Source organism: Leucoraja erinacea, chromosome 2, assembly GCF_028641065.1.
Source record: "Leucoraja erinacea ecotype New England chromosome 2, Leri_hhj_1, whole genome shotgun sequence".
Lineage (NCBI taxonomy): Eukaryota > Metazoa > Chordata > Chondrichthyes > Rajiformes > Rajidae > Leucoraja > Leucoraja erinaceus.
The window spans coordinates 24,105,832-24,124,701 of record NC_073378.1 but is presented as its reverse complement, the minus strand read 5'-3'; the positions used below and the strand labels follow the sequence as shown (position 1 = coordinate 24,124,701).

Here is an 18,870-nt window from a genome sequence, read left to right as displayed (position 1 = left end):
AGATGCAGGAAGATTGTTCCTGATGTTGGGGAAGTCCAGAACAAGGGGTCACAGTTTAAGGATAAAGGGGAAATCTTTTACGACTGAGATGAGAAAAACATTTTTTATACAGAGAGTGGTGAATCTGTGGAATTCTCTCTGCCACAGAATGTAGTTGAGGCCAGTTCATTGGCCATATTTAAGAGGGAGTTAGATGTAGCCCTTGGGGCTAAAGGGATCAGGGGGTATGGAGAGAAGGCAGGTACAGGATACAGAGTTTTGGATGATCAGCCATGATCATATTGAATGGTGGTGCATGCTCGAAGGGCCAAATAGCCTACACCTATTTTGCGCCTATTTTCTATGTTTCTATGGGAAAAAGGTAACTAGAGAGAGTTGTACCTCTCAGGAATCAAAGCGGTCACCTCTGCGTGGAGCCACAGGAGAGGAGTATTTCTCCTCCATATTTACTGAGGATAAAGACAGTAGGACGGAGGAACTTGGGGCAGTCAATGGAAGTGTCTTCAGAGCAGTCAGGGTTACTGTCGAAGAAGTACTAAAAGTATGAGAGTAGATAAATCTCCAGGGCCTGATCAGATATATCCTTGGACATTGCGGGAAATCAGAGAGGAAATTGCTTGAGCCCTGGTCGAGTCGTCTTTAAATACCGGAGAGGTGCCGGAAGACTGGAGGGTGGCAAATGTTGTGCTCCTTTTGAAGAAGGGCTGCAGGGAAAATGCTGGGCACTATCGGCCGATGAGCTTAACATCTGTAGTTGGAAAGTTACTAGAGAGTATTCTGAGGGATAGGATATACAGGCATTTGGATGGGCAAGGGCTGATTAGGGATAGTCAGCATGGTTTTGTACGTGGGAGGTCGTGTCTCACAAATCTGATTGATTTTTTTGAAGACGTGGCCAAAAATGTTGATGAGGGCGGAGCTGTAGATGTTGTGTACATGGACTTCAGTAAGGCGTTCGGCAAGGTAGGCTGCTCTGGTAGGTTAGATCGCATGGGATCCAAGGAGAGATAGCTGAATGGATAGCAAATTGGCTCCATGGAAGGAAGCAGAGGTTGATGGTGGAAGGTTGCTTCTCAGACAGGAGGCCTGTGATTAGTGGTGTGCCTCAGGGTTCTGTGCTGGGCCCGTTACTGTTTGTCATCTACATCTATGATTTGGATGAGAACATACAGGGCAAGGTTAGCAAGTTTGCTGATGATACAAAAGTTAGTGGTTTTGCAGATAGTGAAGATGGTTGTGAACGATTGCAGCAGGATCTGGATCGATTGGCCAGGTGGGCGGAGAAATGGTTGATGGAATTTAATACGGAGAAGTGTGAGGTGTTGCATTTTGGGACGTCGAACAAGGGCAGGACCTACACAGTAAATGGTAGGCCTCTGGGTAGTGTCGTAGAGTAGAGGGATCTAGGAGCACAGGCGCACGGTCCTTGGAGTCGCAGGTATATAATGTGGTTAAAAAGGCGTTTGGCACATTGGCCTTCATCAGTCAGAAACATAGAGTACAGAAAATAGGTGCAGTGGGAGGCCATTCGGCCCTTCGAGCCAGCACCACCATTCATTGTGATCATGGCTGATCGTCCCCAATCAATAACCCGTGCCTGCCTTCTCCCCATATCCCAGAGTATTGAGTATAGAAGTTGGGTGGCCATGTTGCAGTTTTATAAGACATTAGTGAGAGACCGCATTTATAGTATTGTAGTTCTGGGAACCATATTATAGGAAATATGTGGTCAAGCTGGATAGGATACAGAAAAGATTTACGAGGATGTTGCCAGGGCTGAGGGTCTGAGCTGTAGGGAGATGTTAAGTAGGATGGGACTATTCCTTGGAATGCAGGAGGGTGAAGGGTGATCTCATAGAGGTGTATAAAATCATGAGAGGAATAGATCGGGTAGATACACAGTGTCTCTTGCCCAGAGTAGGGGAATCGAGGACCAGAGGACATAAGTTCAAGGTGAAGGGGAAAAGATTTAATAGGAATGTGAGGGGTAACTATTTTTACACAAAAGGCGGTGGGTGTATGGAACAAACTGCCAGAGGAGGTAGTTGAGGCTGGGACTATCCCAACGTTTAAGAAACAGTTGGACAGATACATGGATAGTGTAAGTAGTGCAGATGCTGGTTCAAACCGAAGATAGACACAAAGCTGAAGTAACTCAGCTGGACAGACAACATCTGTGGAGAGAAGGAATGGGTGACGTTTCAGTTCGAGACCCTTCTTCAAACTGGTTAGGGATAAGAGAAATGAGATATAGGCGGTGATGTAGAGAGATAAAGAACAATGAATGAGATATATGCAAAAAAGTAGCGATGATAAAGGAAACATGCCATTCATTGTTTGTCGGGTGAAAATGAGAAGCTGGTGCGACGGGTGGGGGAGGGATGGAGAGAGGTAATTCCGGGGCTACCTGAAGTTAGAGATATCAATATTCATACCACCGGGTTTTAATCTGCCCAAGCGAAATACGAGATGCTGTTCCTCCAATTTGCGTTTGGCCTCACTCTGACAATGGAGGAGACCGAGGACAGAAAGGTCTGTGTGGGAATGGGAAGGAGAATTAAAGTGTCTTGCAACTGGGAGAAGTTCCAGCTTTTTGTCTCTCTCTCTCTCTCAGGTACATGGATAGGACAGGTTTGGAGGGATATGGTCAAAATGCGGACAGTGTAGCTGGGATATGTTGGCCGGTGTGGGCAAATTGGTCCGAAGGGCCTATTTCCACCCTGTATCACTCTATGACAGTGGGTCTACGATACAATATCACTTGATTTATCCCAGGAAGGAAATTAGTTTGTCAACAGTCATAGAACACAACAAAATACACAAAATTAAAGTGAGGTGTACAAAGTCCAAGATTGGGGAGGGAGGAGGGGGGGGGGGTGAGTCTACCCCACAGCAGATGGCTTTAGAATCCTATGATCGGTCATCTGATCTGGAGACATCCTAAGTGGTATGAGAGTACTCATCGCCACGACTCACTCAGGCAGTGCATTGTTCTGGGTGACAGCTTCTTCCTCATGCTCCTCATATTACCAGATCTATAATTCTGTTTACTTCTCCCTAGTTTGTTTTACTAAACAGCAACTCTCATTGATCTGAATTCAACTCCATCTGTTATTCCTCAGCCCAAAAGGCCCATCAAACATAGAACAGTACACCACTGGACCTGTCCCTTCAGCCCAATAGGTCTGTGCCGAACACAATGCCATGACCAGCTCTCCTCTGCCTACACATCATCCATATCCTTCCATTCACGTGCCTATCTAAAAGCATCTTTAACACTCCACTGTATCTGCCTACACCACCACGCTTGGTGATGTGTTCCAGACCTCCACCAATCTGTGCAAAAACAAACATTAATCTTTCCCCAAACTCAGCGGGTGCAGCAGCATCTATGGAGCGAAGGAAATAGGCAACGTTTCGGGCCGAAACCCTTCTTCAGACAGACCGAAACGTTGCCTATTTCCTTCGCTCCATAGATGCTGCTGCACCCGCTGAGTTTCTCCAGCTTTTTTGTGTAACCTTCGATTCTCCAGCATCTGCAGTTCCCTCTTAAACATTAATCTTTCCCCTTTCATCTCGCCAGCATACTGTCCCAGCAAGGTAACGTGCCCCGCGCATCTAGATTAGTCTTCACCCTTCCGCCACTGTCCCATACTTGCCCCGCGCATCTACATTAGTCTTCCCCCCCTCATCCACTATCCCATACTTGCCCCATGCATCTACATTAATCTTCCCCCTTCATCCCAGCAAGGTCTCTGACCACCCTGTGCCTCAGCTCCTCAATAATGGAGTAGTCACAGCACATCCACGCAGACATTGACAGAGATGTGAAAGCCTAAGCTAGCCCGTCATGGCGCTGTCGGCCAGAGGGAGGAGACTCACAGCAGCTGTCCTTCAATCCTGTCTCAATAAAGATAACTCGGTACAACCAATCTTACTCAGTCATTCCTCATTAGATGAACGGTCACCACAGGAATCAAGAATGAATACAACATTGACAATGATTACAGTGATCTATCACACATAGTATATCCAAAATAGTTACTGAGACATGATACTATCTCTGGGGAGTTGTCTCAATATAAAAGGAACTGTGTAGATGAAGATGCTAGCCAACAGAATTGCAATTTAAATAATTAAGCAACAACCCACAATTAAAATATTTAATTACAGGGAGATGCAACCGCCTTAGTCTTCTTGCAAAGGTACCAATTTCACAAGTAGATTAATACCAAAATAAACTGATTAGATACTGCGCCGCCTAATTTAAAACAGATTAGTTTAGAGATACAGTGCAAAAACAGGCCCTTCGGCCCACACCGACCAGTGATCCCTGCACACTAACACTATCCTACACACACTAGGGACAATTTACATGTATACTAAACCAATTAACCTATAAACCTGCACATCTTTGGAGTGTGGGAGGAAACCGAAGATCTTGGAGAAAACCCACGCGGTCACAGGGAGAATGTACATACTCCATACAGAGAGCACCCGTGGTCAGGATCGAACCCGGATCTCTGTCGCTGAAAGGCAGTAGTCTACCGCTACACCCACCCCCCACCACTCCCCAGCATTGTCACTAACTCCACCCCCCAGCATTGTCACTAACCACCTCTCTCTGAACAGCCATTCGCTGTGAAGCTTTGGGCACATCTCGGTTATGATTGGATGATGGAGTAGATGTGATGGGCTGAATGGTCTAATTATGCTCCTACATTTCAGGAAAAACGCTGTTCATCATGGAAGGCGAGGTGGAGGCTGGGGAGTTCAGGGAGGGTTGCTGATATTCTGGAGCAAGGAAGAAGTGTTAGAAACACAGGCCTTACATCAGACAGGAACAGGAAACAGGCCTTTCTGCCCAACTCATCCATGCTGATCAGGATGCCCAATCAAAGCATTTGGAGGGGAGTTGATGGAGGATCTGGGAATCTTCACTTGGAAAGGGAGGACAGACTGGAAAGAATGAGCATTGTTTTGTGCATGCAGAAATTGTCTCACAAATTTACTGATTTGTTTTTGATATAGGATGTAAGATGAGGACAGAGGAGTAGCGATCGTTGGCGTGTTAGTACTGGTCAGTAGAAGAGATCGTTGGCATTGGACTCTGATGTTGTACATTGGCCCGGAAGGCCAAGGCACAGGGATGAGGCATGTTAACAAACTGGTTCCCAAGTTGGCTTGGTGATTGGAGGCACAGGTTCGGGGTGGAGGAGTGTTTGTACTGAAAGGCTGCAACAAGTGGTGTGCATAGTACCATGCTGGGACTTCATTTGTTCTAGAAATGACCTGGATAAAAATGGTGGGGAATAACTGTTCAGTTGCCGGTGACACAAAGTGATGTTGTAGATGACAAAGATTGTCTTTGGATACAGCCGGACATTGATCAGCTGGAGTGTTGGGCAGAGCAGGGGCAATGCAACCCGGACCAGTGGGGTAATGAACAAGCTGCTTCTGCCTCCATCTTGTTCAAGAAGGAACTGCAGATGCTGGAAAATCGAAGGTACACAAAAATGCTGGAGAAACTCAGCGGGTGCAGCAGCATCTATGGAGCGAAGATGCTTCGCTCCATAGATGCTCCTGCACCCGCTGAGTTTCTCCAGCATTTTTGTGTACCTTCTGCCTCCATCTTGTTTGTTTTGGGTTAGCCCTTTCCTTAACCCTTTCTTTAAAGTCTCTTCAATGTGAAAAATTACATTTCTTTTCCCACAGATGTGGCCTGGCCTGATGGTGTTTTTTAAATTACATGATTTAATGTCTTTGTTTTATTTTAACTATCTAGTTAAAAATGAACAGTATGGAACGCCAGCTTTAAGTTGGTCCCCATCCGACCCACGAGGTGCACAAACAGCAACGGTCAATGAACAGTCACAAAAGCACCAGTTGGTGAGATAACGTGAGACTTACAGGATCGGTGAGCATTGCCCGAGAGTGAGAGGCCAGAGCCAGGAAAGCCAGTGCATTGAAGATAATCCCATTGATGATACTGTACAACAAGTGTTGTCCTGGAATAAGCATTACAAAAACCACCACGAACTCTGCATAGAAAACCAGCATCCAGGTGACAAAGACACACGCCAGTCCGCATCCGTCTTTGATGAACCAGATCCGATCCATGGAGCCGTCGTCACAGGGCGGCGGCACGCACTGGTCAGCTTGCAGATACTCCGCCCGCCGCTCAATGTTTCTGTTGCGGTTAGATGATCTCATGGTATAGCGTGGTCCATACTTAAACCTGGCAAATCAAAGCAACAGCCGTTACCAACCAAACCAAGTCACGGTCATGTAGCAGCCCATTACATTCATGCCAACCCTCACATAGAATATAGTACAGCACTGAAACAGGCCCTTCAGCCTATTACATTCATGCCAACTGTAAAGCACCAATCTACACAAGTCCCATTTGCCAGCATTTAATAATAATAATAATACTTTATTGTCATTGTAAAGACATACAACAAAATTTCAGGCGCACTGCCCGAGCGGAGCTTCAACGTAGCAGATAAATAACAAAAATGGCAAGAAAACATCGTCAGAATGTGCAATATTTCACAGTATAGTGTAGTGGCAGTACAAACTATTGGCTATGGGGAGCTGTGTGTTCAGTGCAGAGTTCAGAGAGGTGATGGCCTTGGGGTAGAACCTGTTCGCCAATCTTGTGGTGTGTGATTTGATGGATCTGTAACGCTTTCCTCAAGTCAGAAGGGCCAACAAGTGATGGGCGGGATGAGATGTGTCCTTTAGTATACGTGATACCTTGCTCCATGGCCTTCTCTGCCTTACCTGCTGGTCAAGTTACTTGCTAAACATTGAGAGTAGTTGTCTTTAGCACTGTGGAATTCTCTGCTCAGAGGACGGTGGAGGCCTGTTCTCTAGATGCTTTCACGAGAGAGCTAGATAAGGCTCTTAAAAATAGCGGAGTCAGGGGATATGGGGAGAAGGCAGGAACGGGGTACTAAATGTGGATGATCAGCCATGATCACATTGAATGGTGGTGCTGGCTCGAAGGGCCGAATGGCCTCCTCCTGCACCGATTGTCTATTGTCACTGCATTCTGGATTCCAATCACACTGGTGAAAATATTCCTCTCTGTTTAACAACATGTTTGCACATACCGTATGTGCTGAAGGGCCCATTCCTGTACTGTTCTGTGATATAAAATGTTGCACCCGTACTACACCACAAGCCATGGACTGCCAATCACAAACTTAGCTGTCCACCATCACCCCGTTTCCGCGAACCAAACCAGTTTTGGATTCATTTTGTCCTGGATCCCATTTGGGTTATTTTCAACCGTGGGACCATAAAGATGTTAATGGAGAGCATGGTCCATCAAACATAGAATCCTGCGGCATGGAAATAGGCCCTTCAGCCCACTTGTCCCACACCGGCTAATATGTCCCAGCCTCAGATACACACAAAAAGCTCGAGTAACTAGCAGGACAGGCAGCATCACTGGACAGAAGGAATGGGTGATGTTTCGGGTCAAGACCCTTCGTCAGACTGACATTTCCTTACCGCGTGCCCTGATCTGTTTTTTCACAACTTACCCTTCATCCCCAATCAGTACCCCATTCCTGCCTTCTCCCCTGACTCCAATATCCCCTGACTCTGATATCTTTAAGAGCCCTATCTAGCTCTCTCTTGAAAGTATCCAGAGAACCTGCCTCCACAGACTCACAACACTCTGTGAGAAAAAGTTTCCTCGTCTCTGTTCTAAATGGCTTACCCCTTATTCTTAAACTGTGGCCCCTGGTTCTGGACTCTCCCAACATCGGGAACATGTTTCCAGCCTCTAGTGTGTCCAAACCCTTAACAATCTTATATGTTTCAATAAGATATCCTCTCATCCTTTTAAACTCTAGAGTGTACAAGCCCAGCCACTCCATCCTCTCAGCATATGACAGTCCCGCCATCCCGGGAATTAACCTTATAAATCTACGCTGCACTCCCTCAATAGCAAGAATGTCCTTCCTCAAATTATGGGACCAAAACTGCACACAAAACTCCAGGTGTGGTCTCACTAGGGCTCTGTACAACTGCAGAAGGGACCTCTTTGCTCCTATCCTCTTGTTTACTCGATTCCTCTTGTTATAAATGCCAACATTGGTTTTCTTCACAGCCTTCTGTATCATGGTATATGGGCACACTGATCTGTTTTGTAGTAAATGCCTACTATGTTCTGTGTGCTTAAGCAAAGCAAGAATTTCATTGTCCTACACAGGGGACACATGACAATAAACTCACTTGAACTTGTACCTGCATGCTGACTTTGACTCTACAATGCTGAGAACCAAAGATCCTATAGCAGAGCTCTGCTATAGGATCTTTGCTGAGAACTCTGTATCTTCCCAGGTAGACAAAAATGCTGGAGAAACTCAGCGGGTGCAGCAGCATCTATGGAGCGAAGGAAATAGGCAACGTTTCGGGCCGAAAAACGTCACCTATTTCCTTCGCTCCATAGATGCTGCTGCACCCGCTGAGTTTCTCCAGCATTTTTGTCCACCTTCGTTTCTCCAGCATCTGCACAGTTCCTTCTTAAACACATCTGTATCTTCCCATCTGCTCCACTTGTTGGGGCTGGAGTGTGGCCCGAGTGTAAATGTCCTGTATTCTGTGACCCGAGTGTAAATACAGCGCGCACAGTCTGGTGCAGCCACCGGACACTGGACGGAGCCGGAGCCGGACACTCACCTGGTCAGTCAGCGGGGTTGGGGTTGGGGGTGGAGGTAGGTGCAGCTCACGCCGCCCGCCCGCCCTGGAGCCGCGGGCCCGGGGTGAGTGTGAGTGTGAGTGTGAGGGGAGGGGGGTCCAGGCCTCAGGCCGCGGTGCTGGAGTTGGGCCTCAGGCCGCCCGCGGGGAGGAGGTGGAGGTGGAGGAGGAGCCGCCGCCAAAGCGCCGCCATGTTCCGGTTGGCAGGCGCGGCCGTTACCCGGGAGGTGACCGGAAGCGGAAACGGAATGACGCATGGCTCCGGCTCCGGCTCCTGCGGGGCGCGAGGTGATGACGCGCGATGGCGGCGGTGGTGCTGAGCGAGGCCGAGCGGGTGTACGCGATGCACGGGGTGCAGGTGGGACAGGGCGGCGGCGACAGCGACAGATGGCGGGGCAGGGGGTGTGTGGGGGGAACAGACCATAAACACAGCAAAACACAAAGTGCTGGAGGAACTGCGGGTCGAAACGTCACCTATTTCCTTCGCTCCATAGATGCTGCTGCACCCGCTGAGTTTCTCCAGCACTTTTGTCCACCAGGGAGGGAGATTCCCGGCCCCCAAACTATCTGGACTACACTTCATCCCACCCTGCTTCCTGTAAGGACTCCATCCCTTACTCCCAATCCCTCCGTCTACGCCGCATCAGCTCCCAGGATGAGGTTTTCCACACCAGGGCATCGGAGATGTCCTCATTCTTCAGGGAATGGGGCTTCCCCTCTTCTACTATAAATGAGGCTCTCACCAGGGTCTCCTCTATATCCCGTAGCTCTGCTCTCACTCCCCATCCCCCCACATAACAAGGGCAGAGTCCCCCTTGTCCTCACCTTCCACCCCACCAGCCGTCGCCTACAACAGATAATCCTCCGACATTTTCGCCACCTCCAACATGACCCCACCACTCGCCACATCTTCCCATCTTCCCCCCCTGTCGGCTTTCCACAGAGACCGCTCCCTCCGTAACTCCCTGGTCAATTCGTCCTTTCCCACCCAAACCATCCCCACCCCGGGCACATTCCCTTGCAACCGCAGGAAATGCTACACCTGTTGCTTTACCTCCCCCTCCATCCAAGGTCCCAAGCAGTCGTTCCAGGTGCGGCAGAGGTTCACCGCACCTCCTTCAACCTCATCTAAACAGGCCCTTTGGCCCACCGAGTCCGCACTGACCAGCGATCCCCGCACACTACACTATCCTACACACGCTAGGGACAATGTTACATTGACACCAAGCCATTGAACCTACAAACCTGTAAAACAACACAGCAAGGGGCCCACAATGTTTGTGCTGAACATGATGCCAGGTTAAACTGATCTCATCTGTCTGTATATGATCCATGTCCCTCTTATATGCAAATCTATGTGCCTGTCTAAAAACCATCAAATCACCACTATTGTATCTGCCTCCACCACCACCCCTGGCAGCAAGTTCCAGGCACCCACCACCCTCTGTATAAAAACACTTGCCCGCACATCTCCTTTAAACTATGTCCCTCTCACCTTATAGTTATTCCCTCTGGTGTTGGATATTTCCACCCTGGGGGAAAAGGTTCTGACTGTCTACCTTATCTATGCTTCTCATCATGCTTCTATCATCTCCTCTTTAACCATCTTAGCTCCAGGGAGATTCAACCTCATCTCTCCTGTTTTCCCTTATAACTGAAGCACCAGCCAACTTTCTGGCTTGTTACTTCCTTCCTCTAGTGTGTTCATGAGGTCTGTCTGCAGTACTCCAGTGGGGGTCTGACCAAGGTGATACATTGCAGCATAACCTCCCTGCTCTGTTCAATGCCCAACTATTGAAGGCTAGTATCTATTATCCTTCTTACGCACCTTATCTAACTGCAGTGGCAAAGTTTACAGGTCTTTGGACTTGTACAGGGTCTTTCTCCTGAATACCAAACCATTCAAGGTGGATGTTGAAGCCTCATTAATAATCCCAGATGCATCACCTCCCATTACTCAGGATCCATCTGCTGTTATTCTGCCCATTTCACCAGGAAACTGATCTCACCCTGTGAGCTAACGCTGCCCCCCACGCTCTCATCAACTTCACCAATCCTCGTGTCACCTGCGAACTTCCTGATCAAGTTCCCCGGTATCTACGTGTAAATCAGACAGCAAGGATCCCAGCAGTAAACTACATCGGTGAGACCAAGCGTAGGCTGGGCGATTGTTTCGCCGAACACCTCCGCTCGGTCCGCATTAACCAACCTGACCTCCTGGTGGCTCAGCACTTCAACTCCCCCTCCCATTCCGTTACCGACCTCTCTGTCCTGGGCCTCCTCCATGGCCAGAGTGAGCACCACCGGAAATCGGAGGAACAGCACCTCATATTCCGCTTGGGGAGTCTGCATCCTGGTGGCATGAACATTGAATTCTCCCAATTCTGTTTGCCCTTGCTGTCTCCTCCCCTTCCTATCTCTCTCTCAGCCCTTGGGCTCCTCCTTTTTCCCCATCAGTCTGAAGATGGGTTTCGGCCCGAAATGTTGCCCATTTCCTTCGCTCCATAGATGCTGCTGCACCCGCTGAGTTTCTCCAGCTTTTTTGTGTACCTCCGAGCAGCAAACCACTAGTTGCAGGCATCCAATCACATAAAAGACCCCTACTGTCACTGTGCGTTCCATCAACAAAGCCATTCTTGGGTCTCATTGACCAACTTGCCCGTTTGTACCATCTTCTCCTGTGGGGCCTTGTTGAAGGCCTCACTCAAGTCCATGCAACCATTTGTGTTGCCTCCTCACAATGTTCCATCAGTTGGTCTGGCCTTGACAAAACCGCGGTGGACTTCTCTCTTCAGTCTCTGCTTTTCCAAGTGATTGTTAAACTTGTCCCTCGGAATTGTATCCAATAACTTCCCCGACATTGATGTGAGGATCACAGATCTGTAATGTCCTGGTCTATCTTGGAAGTCCAGCGTGATATATTGTCACCTGTCCCAAAATGAAACAATGACATTCTTACTTGCAGCAGCACAACAGATACATAAGCATAATACTTTAAATACCATACCAAATAACAAGAAAGAAGTTCAGTGAGCAAAGACAAAAGCAATGTCCCGTCTATAAAGTTCAGAGCTTATTTGGAGGTTGTTGTGTTTAACAGCCTGATGGTTGTTGGGAAGAAGCTGTTCCTGAACATGGACGTTACAGTTTTCAGGCTGCTGTACCTTCTTCCAGATGGCAGGAGTGAAATGAGTGTGTGGCCAGGGTGGTGTGAATCCTTGATGATGCTCATATGTTCTAGGAGTTGAATTAGGCCATTTGGCCCATCAAGTCTATTCTGCCATTCAATCATCGCTGATCAATCTTTCCATCTCAACCCAATTCTCTTGCCTTCACCCCATAACCCTTGACAGCCAACTAAGACCAACTCTTACCTATCTGAACTTAATTAGAGTGATACTGCATGGAAACAGACCCTTCAGCCCAACTTGCCCACACAGACCAACATGTCCCATCTACATTATTCCCACCTGCCTGTGTTTGGCCCATATCCCTCCAAACCTAACCTGTCCTATCCATGTACCTGTCCAAATTTCTTAAACTCCTTAATGTGCTCCAATATTTCTAACTGTCCGTCCCTGTGTCACTGTGCCCGTCCCTGTGTCACTGTGTCTGTCCCTGTGTCACTGTGTCTGTCACTGTGTCCCCGTCCCTGTGTCACTGTGTCCGTCCCTGTGTCACTGTGTCCCTGTGTCACTGTGTCCGTCCCTGTGTCACTGTGTCCGTCCCTGTGTCACTGTGTCCGTCCCTGTGTCACTGTCCCCGTCACTGTGTCCGTCCCTGTGTCACTGTGTCCGTCCCTGTGTCACTGTGTCCGTCCCTGTGTCACTGTGTCCGTCCCTGTGTCACTGTGTCCGTCCCTGTGTCACTGTGTCCGTCCCTGTGTCACTGTGTCCGTCCCTGTGTCACTGTGTCCCCGTCCCTGTGTCCCCGTCCCTGTGTCACTGTGTCCCCGTCCCTGTGTCCCCGTCCCTGTGTCACTGTGTCCGTCCCTGTGTCACTGTGTCCGTCCCTGTGTCACTGTGTCCCCGTCCCTGTGTCACTGTGTCCCCGTCCCTGTGTCACTGTGTCCCCGTCCCTGTGTCACTGTGTCCGTCCCTGTGTCACTGTGTCCCCGTCCCTGTGTCACTGTGTCCGTCCCGTCACTGTGTCCCCGTCACTGTGTCCGTCCCTGTGTCCCCGTCCCCGTGTCACTGTGTCCGTCCCTGTGTCCCCGTCCCTGTGTCACTGTGTCCCCGTCCCTGTGTCACTGTGTCCGTCCCTGTGTCACTGTGTCCGTCCCTGTGTCACTGTGTCCGTCCCTGTGTCACTGTGTCCGTCCCTGTGTCACTGTGTCCCCGTCACTGTGTCCGTCCCTGTGTCCCCGTCCCCGTGTCACTGTGTCCGTCCCTGTGTCCCAGTCCCTGTGTCCCTGTCACTGTGTCCGTCACTGTGTCCGTCACTGTGTCCCCGTCCCTGTGTCACTGTGTCCCCGTCCCTGTGTCACTGTGTCCGTCCCTGTGTCACTGTGTCCGTCCCTGTGTCACTGTGTCCGTCCCTGTGTCACTGTGTCCGTCCCTGTGTCACTGTGTCCCCGTCCCTGTGTCCGTCCCTGTGCCACTGTGTCCGTCCCTGTGTCACTGTGTCCGTCCCTGTGTCACTGTGTCCCCGTCCCTGTGTCACTGTGTCCGTCCCTGTGTCACTGTGTCCCCGTCCCTGTGTCCGTCCCTGTGTCCCTGTGTCCGTCCCTGTGTCACTGTGTCCCCGTCCCTGTGTCACTGTGTCCGTCCCTGTGTCACTGTGTCCCCGTCCCTGTGTCCATCCCTGTGTCCCTGTGTCCGTCCCTGTGTCACTGTGTCCCCGTCCCTGTGTCACTGTGTCCCCGTCCCTGTGTCACTGTGTCCGTCCCTGTGTCACTGTGTCCGTCCCTGTGTCACTGTGTCCCCGTCCCTGTCACAGTGTCCATCCCTGTGTCCCCGTCCCTGTGCCTCTGTGTCCCTGTCACTGTGTCCGTCCCTGTGTCACTGTGTCCCTGTGTCACTGTGTCCGTCCCTGTGTCACTGTGTCCGTCCCTGTGTCACTGTGTCCGTCCCTGTGTCACTGTGTCCGTCCCTGTGTCACTGTGTCCCCGTCCCTGTGTCCCCGTCACTGTGTCCCCGTCCCTGTGTCCCCGTCCCTGTGTCCCTGTGTCCGTCCCTGTGTCAGTGTGTCCGTCCCTGTGTCACTGTGTCCGTCCCTGTGTCACTGTGTCCGTCACTGTGTCCCCGTCCCTGTGTCACTGTGTCCCCGTCCCTGTGTCCCTGTGTCCGTCCCTGTGTCAGTGTGTCCGTCCCTGTGTCACTGTGTCCGTCCCTGTGTCCCCGTCCCTGTGTCCCTGTGTCCGTCCCTGTGTCAGTGTGTCCGTCCCTGTGTCACTGTGTCCTTCCCTGTGTCACTGTGTCCGTCCCTGTGTCACTGTGTCCCGTCCCTGTGTCACTGTGTCCCCGTCCCTGTGTCCCCGTCACTGTGTCCGTCCGTGTGTCACTGTGTCCCCGTCCCTGTGTCACTGTGTCCCCGCCCGTGTGTCCCCGTCCCTGTGTCACTGTGTCCTGTGTCCCCGTCCCTGTGTCACTGTGTCCCCGTCCCTGTGTCACTGTGTCCGTCCCTGTGTCACTGTGTCCGTCCCTGTGTCACTGTGTCCCCGTCACTGTGTCCGTCCCTGTGTCCCCGTCCCCGTGTCACTGTGTCCGTCCCTGTGTCCCAGTCCCTGTGTCCCTGTCACTGTGTCCGTCACTGTGTCCCCGTCCCTGTGTCACTGTGTCCCCGTCCCTGTGTCACTGTGTCCCCGTCCCTGTGTCACTGTGTCCGTCCCTGTGTCACTGTGTCCGTCCCTGTGTCCGTCCCTGTGTCACTGTGTCCCCGTCCCTGTGTCACCGTGTCCGTCCCTGTGTCACTGTGTCCCCGTCCCTGTGTCAATGTGTCCGTCCCTGTGTCTCCAGTCTCTCTGCATCCTTCTCTGTGGTGAATAACAAGGAGGTATTTATTCATCATGCTCGTACCCCTGGCTACACACACACACACACACACACACCCCCCCACACACACACACACACACACACACACACACACACACACATACACCCCTCCACACACACACACACACTCACACACACACACACACCACACACACACTCTCACACACACACACACACACACACACACACACACACTGGATTACATGATATCAGCCCTATGAAGACGTTGGTTGGATTGACTTGAATTGTAAAGAAGGTGATGAATGAAATTGTTTTTTCCCGGCTTTGCTTGTTCAGGATGATCTACGGATCGATGGTCGTGGCTGTGAAGATTACAGACACATCGAGATAGAGACGGACGTGGTCTCCAACACCAGTGGCTCTGCCAGGATGAAAATCGTAAGTAGTGGGGCGGGCTGTCATGATCCTCAGCGTCTGTGGTAATACAGTGATCAGTACAGCACAGGAACAGGCCCTTCAGCCCTTCAATGACTGTGCTCAACATGATGCCAAGACCAACTCTTATCTACCTGCACTTAATTACTTGCCCATGCCAGCCAACATGCCCCATTTTCACTACTCACACCTGCATGCACCAAACAACATGCCCCATCTACACCTGCCGGCACTTGGCCCATATACAGGACCTCCTCTGACAGCTCGTTCCGTACTTACAAAAATGTACAAAAATCGTAAGGGGTTGGACAGGCTAGGTGCAGGAAGATTGTTCCCGATGTTGGGGAAGTCCAGAACAAGGGGTCACAGTTTAAGGATAAGGGAGAAATCTTTTAGGACCGAGATGAGAAAAACATTTTTCACACAGAGAGTGGTGAATCTCTGGAATTCTCTGCCACAGAAGGTAGTTGAGGCCAGTTCATTGGCTATATTTAAGAGGGAGTTAGATGTGGCCCTTGTGGCTAAAGGGATCAGGGGGTATGGAGAGAATGCAGGTACAGGATACTGAGTTGGATGATCAGCCATGATCATATTGAATGGCGGTGCAGGCTCGAAGGGCCGAATGGCCTACTCCACCTATTTTCTATGTTTCTATGTACTCCCACCGCCCTTTGTGTAAAAAAGTTACCCCTCAGGTTCCGATTAAATCTTTCCCGCCTCACCTTAAACCAATGTCCTCTGATCCTTGAGTCCCCTACTCTGGGCAAGAGTTCTAGGCCCACTTTTGAATCCTAGGGATGTAATAATTAAGCTGAATATATTGCTGCCCAGAGAATACAGCACCAACCAGCATAGAGTGAAACATTCAAGCTAAAACAATGTCTCTAAAATATCCATTTGGTCTTAAACCTGATGCCTCGTCTGCTCCTTCATAGGCCAGAGAGATCTAGAATGATACAGTTCACTTTAGTTTATTGACACGTGTACCGAGGTGAAAAGGTTTTGTTGCGTGCTAACTAGTGAGTGGATAGACATTTACAGCGCACAGATACATGATAAAGTTTAGTGCAAGGTAAAGCCAGTACAGTCTGATCAAGGATAGTCCGTGGGTCACCCATGAGGTAGATGGTTATCAGGGCTCACGCTTAACTTTTTTTCCCTGTTGCCAGCCGGGCAACCTAGGCAGCTTTTTAGGTTGCCAAATGACAGATTAGGTGGTCATTTAAGACGGCTTGCATGACGCGTGCAATAATGTGCTCGGACGAAGTGCGTAGTTACCCGTCGGAATTATGCTCAATGAAGCATTCACATATTATTTCTGCTTCAAATAAAGTCACAAACTAAACATATTCACCAATCAAGACATGATATATCCCACAATGACATGCAGCAAAATTATAAGACAGTATCTCAACTCTTTTTACACATTGCAATTAATGCAATTTCTATTAGTTCTTTCCACTTCCAAACAAAAATGTGGTTGGATTATTCAGCGTATGATCAACCTGTGTCAATAAATCCTGGACCATGGTAACATATATGACTATGTATAGTTGTGAATGTTGCTCATTAAATAACTACAGTACTGATACTCCATATTAAGAGCATTGATTTGCCGTTAAAATGAATTCTGTAATAACATAGAAATTAGGTGCAGGAGTAGGCCATTCGGCCCTTCGAGCCTGCACCGCTGTCTAACGTGTCAACGGCAGCAGTGACAATCGAACACTGCGGTTTTAGTGTTTCACGTGTTCACAATTTAATTAATCCATCTTTATGGATTAAAACAAATAATAAATATTGGTAATTAAAACACATTTGATTGCATTCCGTTATCAAACATAGTCAATGTTCGCTCTGAAGACATTTCCAGGACAATAGGGTCAGGGGGGGGGGGGGGGGATAGATGCGGTGGTAGATAGGATGGGGGGGGTGGGGGTTTAGAAGGCAGTCGGTGCTGAATGGATGGATTGAGGTGAATTATTACGTGTTGGTTGGAGTAGGTAAAATGAGAGGGGAGAGCACGGGGGATGTCAGTGGTGTTGAATGGGGGGGTTCAGTACGGGATGGATGGGGATAGACAAACGTGCTGGAGAAACTCAGCGGGTGAGGCAGCATCTACGGAGAGAAGGAAATAGGTAACGTTTCGGGTCGAGACCCTTCTTCAGACTGGTTCCCCCCCATTCTTCTTGAATGGGAGGATCAGTACAGGATGGATGGGGGATGGGGGGAGATCAGCACAGTATGAATGGGGGGGGGGGGGGGGGGGTCAGTACAGTGTGGATTGGAGGGTCAGTGCAGGATGAATAGGGGTACACTACAGGATGAATAAGGGGAAGGTGCAGGGTAAATGGAGGGTGGGTCAGTACAGGATGAATGCGTGGATCAGTACAGGATGGATGGAGGAGAAGTGCAGGATGGATGGGAAAGGGGTAAGTACAGGGTGAATTGGGGAACCAGTGTAGGATGGATGGGGGGGGGGGGGGTGGCAGGAGAATCAATGCGAGGTGGATAGGGGGATCAGCGCAGGATGAATAGATGGGAGGGGAGCACAGGGGATGTCTGTGAGGACTGAATATAGGCGGCAATGAGGATCAGTGCGGGATGAAGAGGAGGGGTCCCAGGATAATGTGGTGGGGGTGGTGGGGGGCGTACAAGAGAGAGAGAGAAAGCGAGAGGGAGAAGGGGGGCGAGGTATGGAGGAAGGAAGGTCAGCGCTCCTCGGACAACATCGCCCCGCTGCCTTGGCCGTTGGGAATTCCTCGCCACCGCTTCCCTCCTCCGCCAGCCAACAAACAGCACGGTGCGGGGCCGAGCGGTGCAGCTCAAAGATCCTATAGCTATAGTATCTTTGGTGCAGCTGCTTCAGAAGGGTCGGAGCAAATGACGGGCCCCGAACAGCGGCAGCAGCGGCCGCGATAGTAGCTCTCTCCTCCTCCTCCTCCTCCCAGATAGCGGCTGCTGCTTGCAAACCCGCTAACGGAGCTTTCAAAACAAACCCTCCCGCATGCCGAGGCCTCCCCCTCCCTCCCTCCTCCCAGCCTCGGCGTGCGTGAGGGTTTGTTTTGCAAGCGCCATTAGCGGATTTGCAAGCAGCGGCCGCAATCAGGGCGAGCGGGAGGAGGAGGAGATGGAGTCGCTGTTCGGGGCCTGTCATTCGTGTCGACTCTTCCTTACCCCGCACCTAGTATCTTTCCCACGCAATACAGCCGTCACCGCCGACACAAAACGTTGCGTTCCTTTTCTCCAGAGATGCTGCCTGACCCGCGGAGTTACTCCAGTTTTTTGTGTCTATCTTCGGTACAAACCAGTATCTGGTTGCCAAGCCGGGCAAAATGACTCGGTGTTTAGGTTGCCCGGAGGCGCTTTGAGTGGTCAGTGGCACCCGGGCAACCACTAATTTAGAGCCCTGGTTATGTAGCACAGAAATGGCCCCCAACAACCCACATCATCCATGCCGACTGTATTGCCTGTCTACATTCATCCGCTTTGCCCGCATGCGATCTCGGTGCCTTTCCTATCCATGTACTCCAGGCTCAAAATGCTTTTTAAATGCTGTAATTGTATCTGCCTCCACTCCCAGCAACGGCCTGGTATCGATGAAATATAAAACCTCGCAGCAGCAGTGACACCGACACAGCTCACATCTGTCACAGGGACTTGTCTTTGTCCAGGCACTGTAGAATGCCAGCAGTCGCTCCTCCAGGAGGACTATCGGTGACAGAACGCTGATGGTAACTGTGCACAAAGTCTTCAGAGATACAGC

General features: G+C 50.2%; 2 protein-coding genes across 3 annotated transcripts in view; one reads left to right on the top strand and one right to left on the bottom strand.

Annotated features, from left to right (window-relative positions):
• Positions 1 to 8,834, bottom strand: part of LOC129707803 (palmitoyltransferase ZDHHC3-like) — a 51,717-nt gene extending 42,883 nt beyond the window's left edge. For both annotated transcript variants that reach the window (XM_055653149.1, XM_055653159.1), the window contains exons 1-2: positions 8,698 to 8,834; positions 5,911 to 6,238 (exon numbers count right to left, since the gene is read on the bottom strand). In XM_055653149.1, the coding sequence (XP_055509124.1) occupies positions 5,911 to 6,213 (303 nt within the window). In that variant the 5' untranslated portion in view covers positions 6,214 to 6,238; positions 8,698 to 8,834. The remainder of the gene's footprint in view (positions 1 to 5,910; positions 6,239 to 8,697) is intronic.
• Positions 8,835 to 8,938: 104 nt separating this feature from the next.
• exosc7 (exosome component 7) overlaps positions 8,939 to 18,870 on the top strand; it is a 29,165-nt gene continuing 19,233 nt past the window's right edge. The window contains exons 1-2 of the mRNA XM_055653172.1: positions 8,939 to 9,073; positions 15,006 to 15,107. Of these exons, the coding sequence (XP_055509147.1) occupies positions 9,017 to 9,073; positions 15,006 to 15,107 (159 nt within the window). The 5' untranslated portion in view covers positions 8,939 to 9,016. The remainder of the gene's footprint in view (positions 9,074 to 15,005; positions 15,108 to 18,870) is intronic.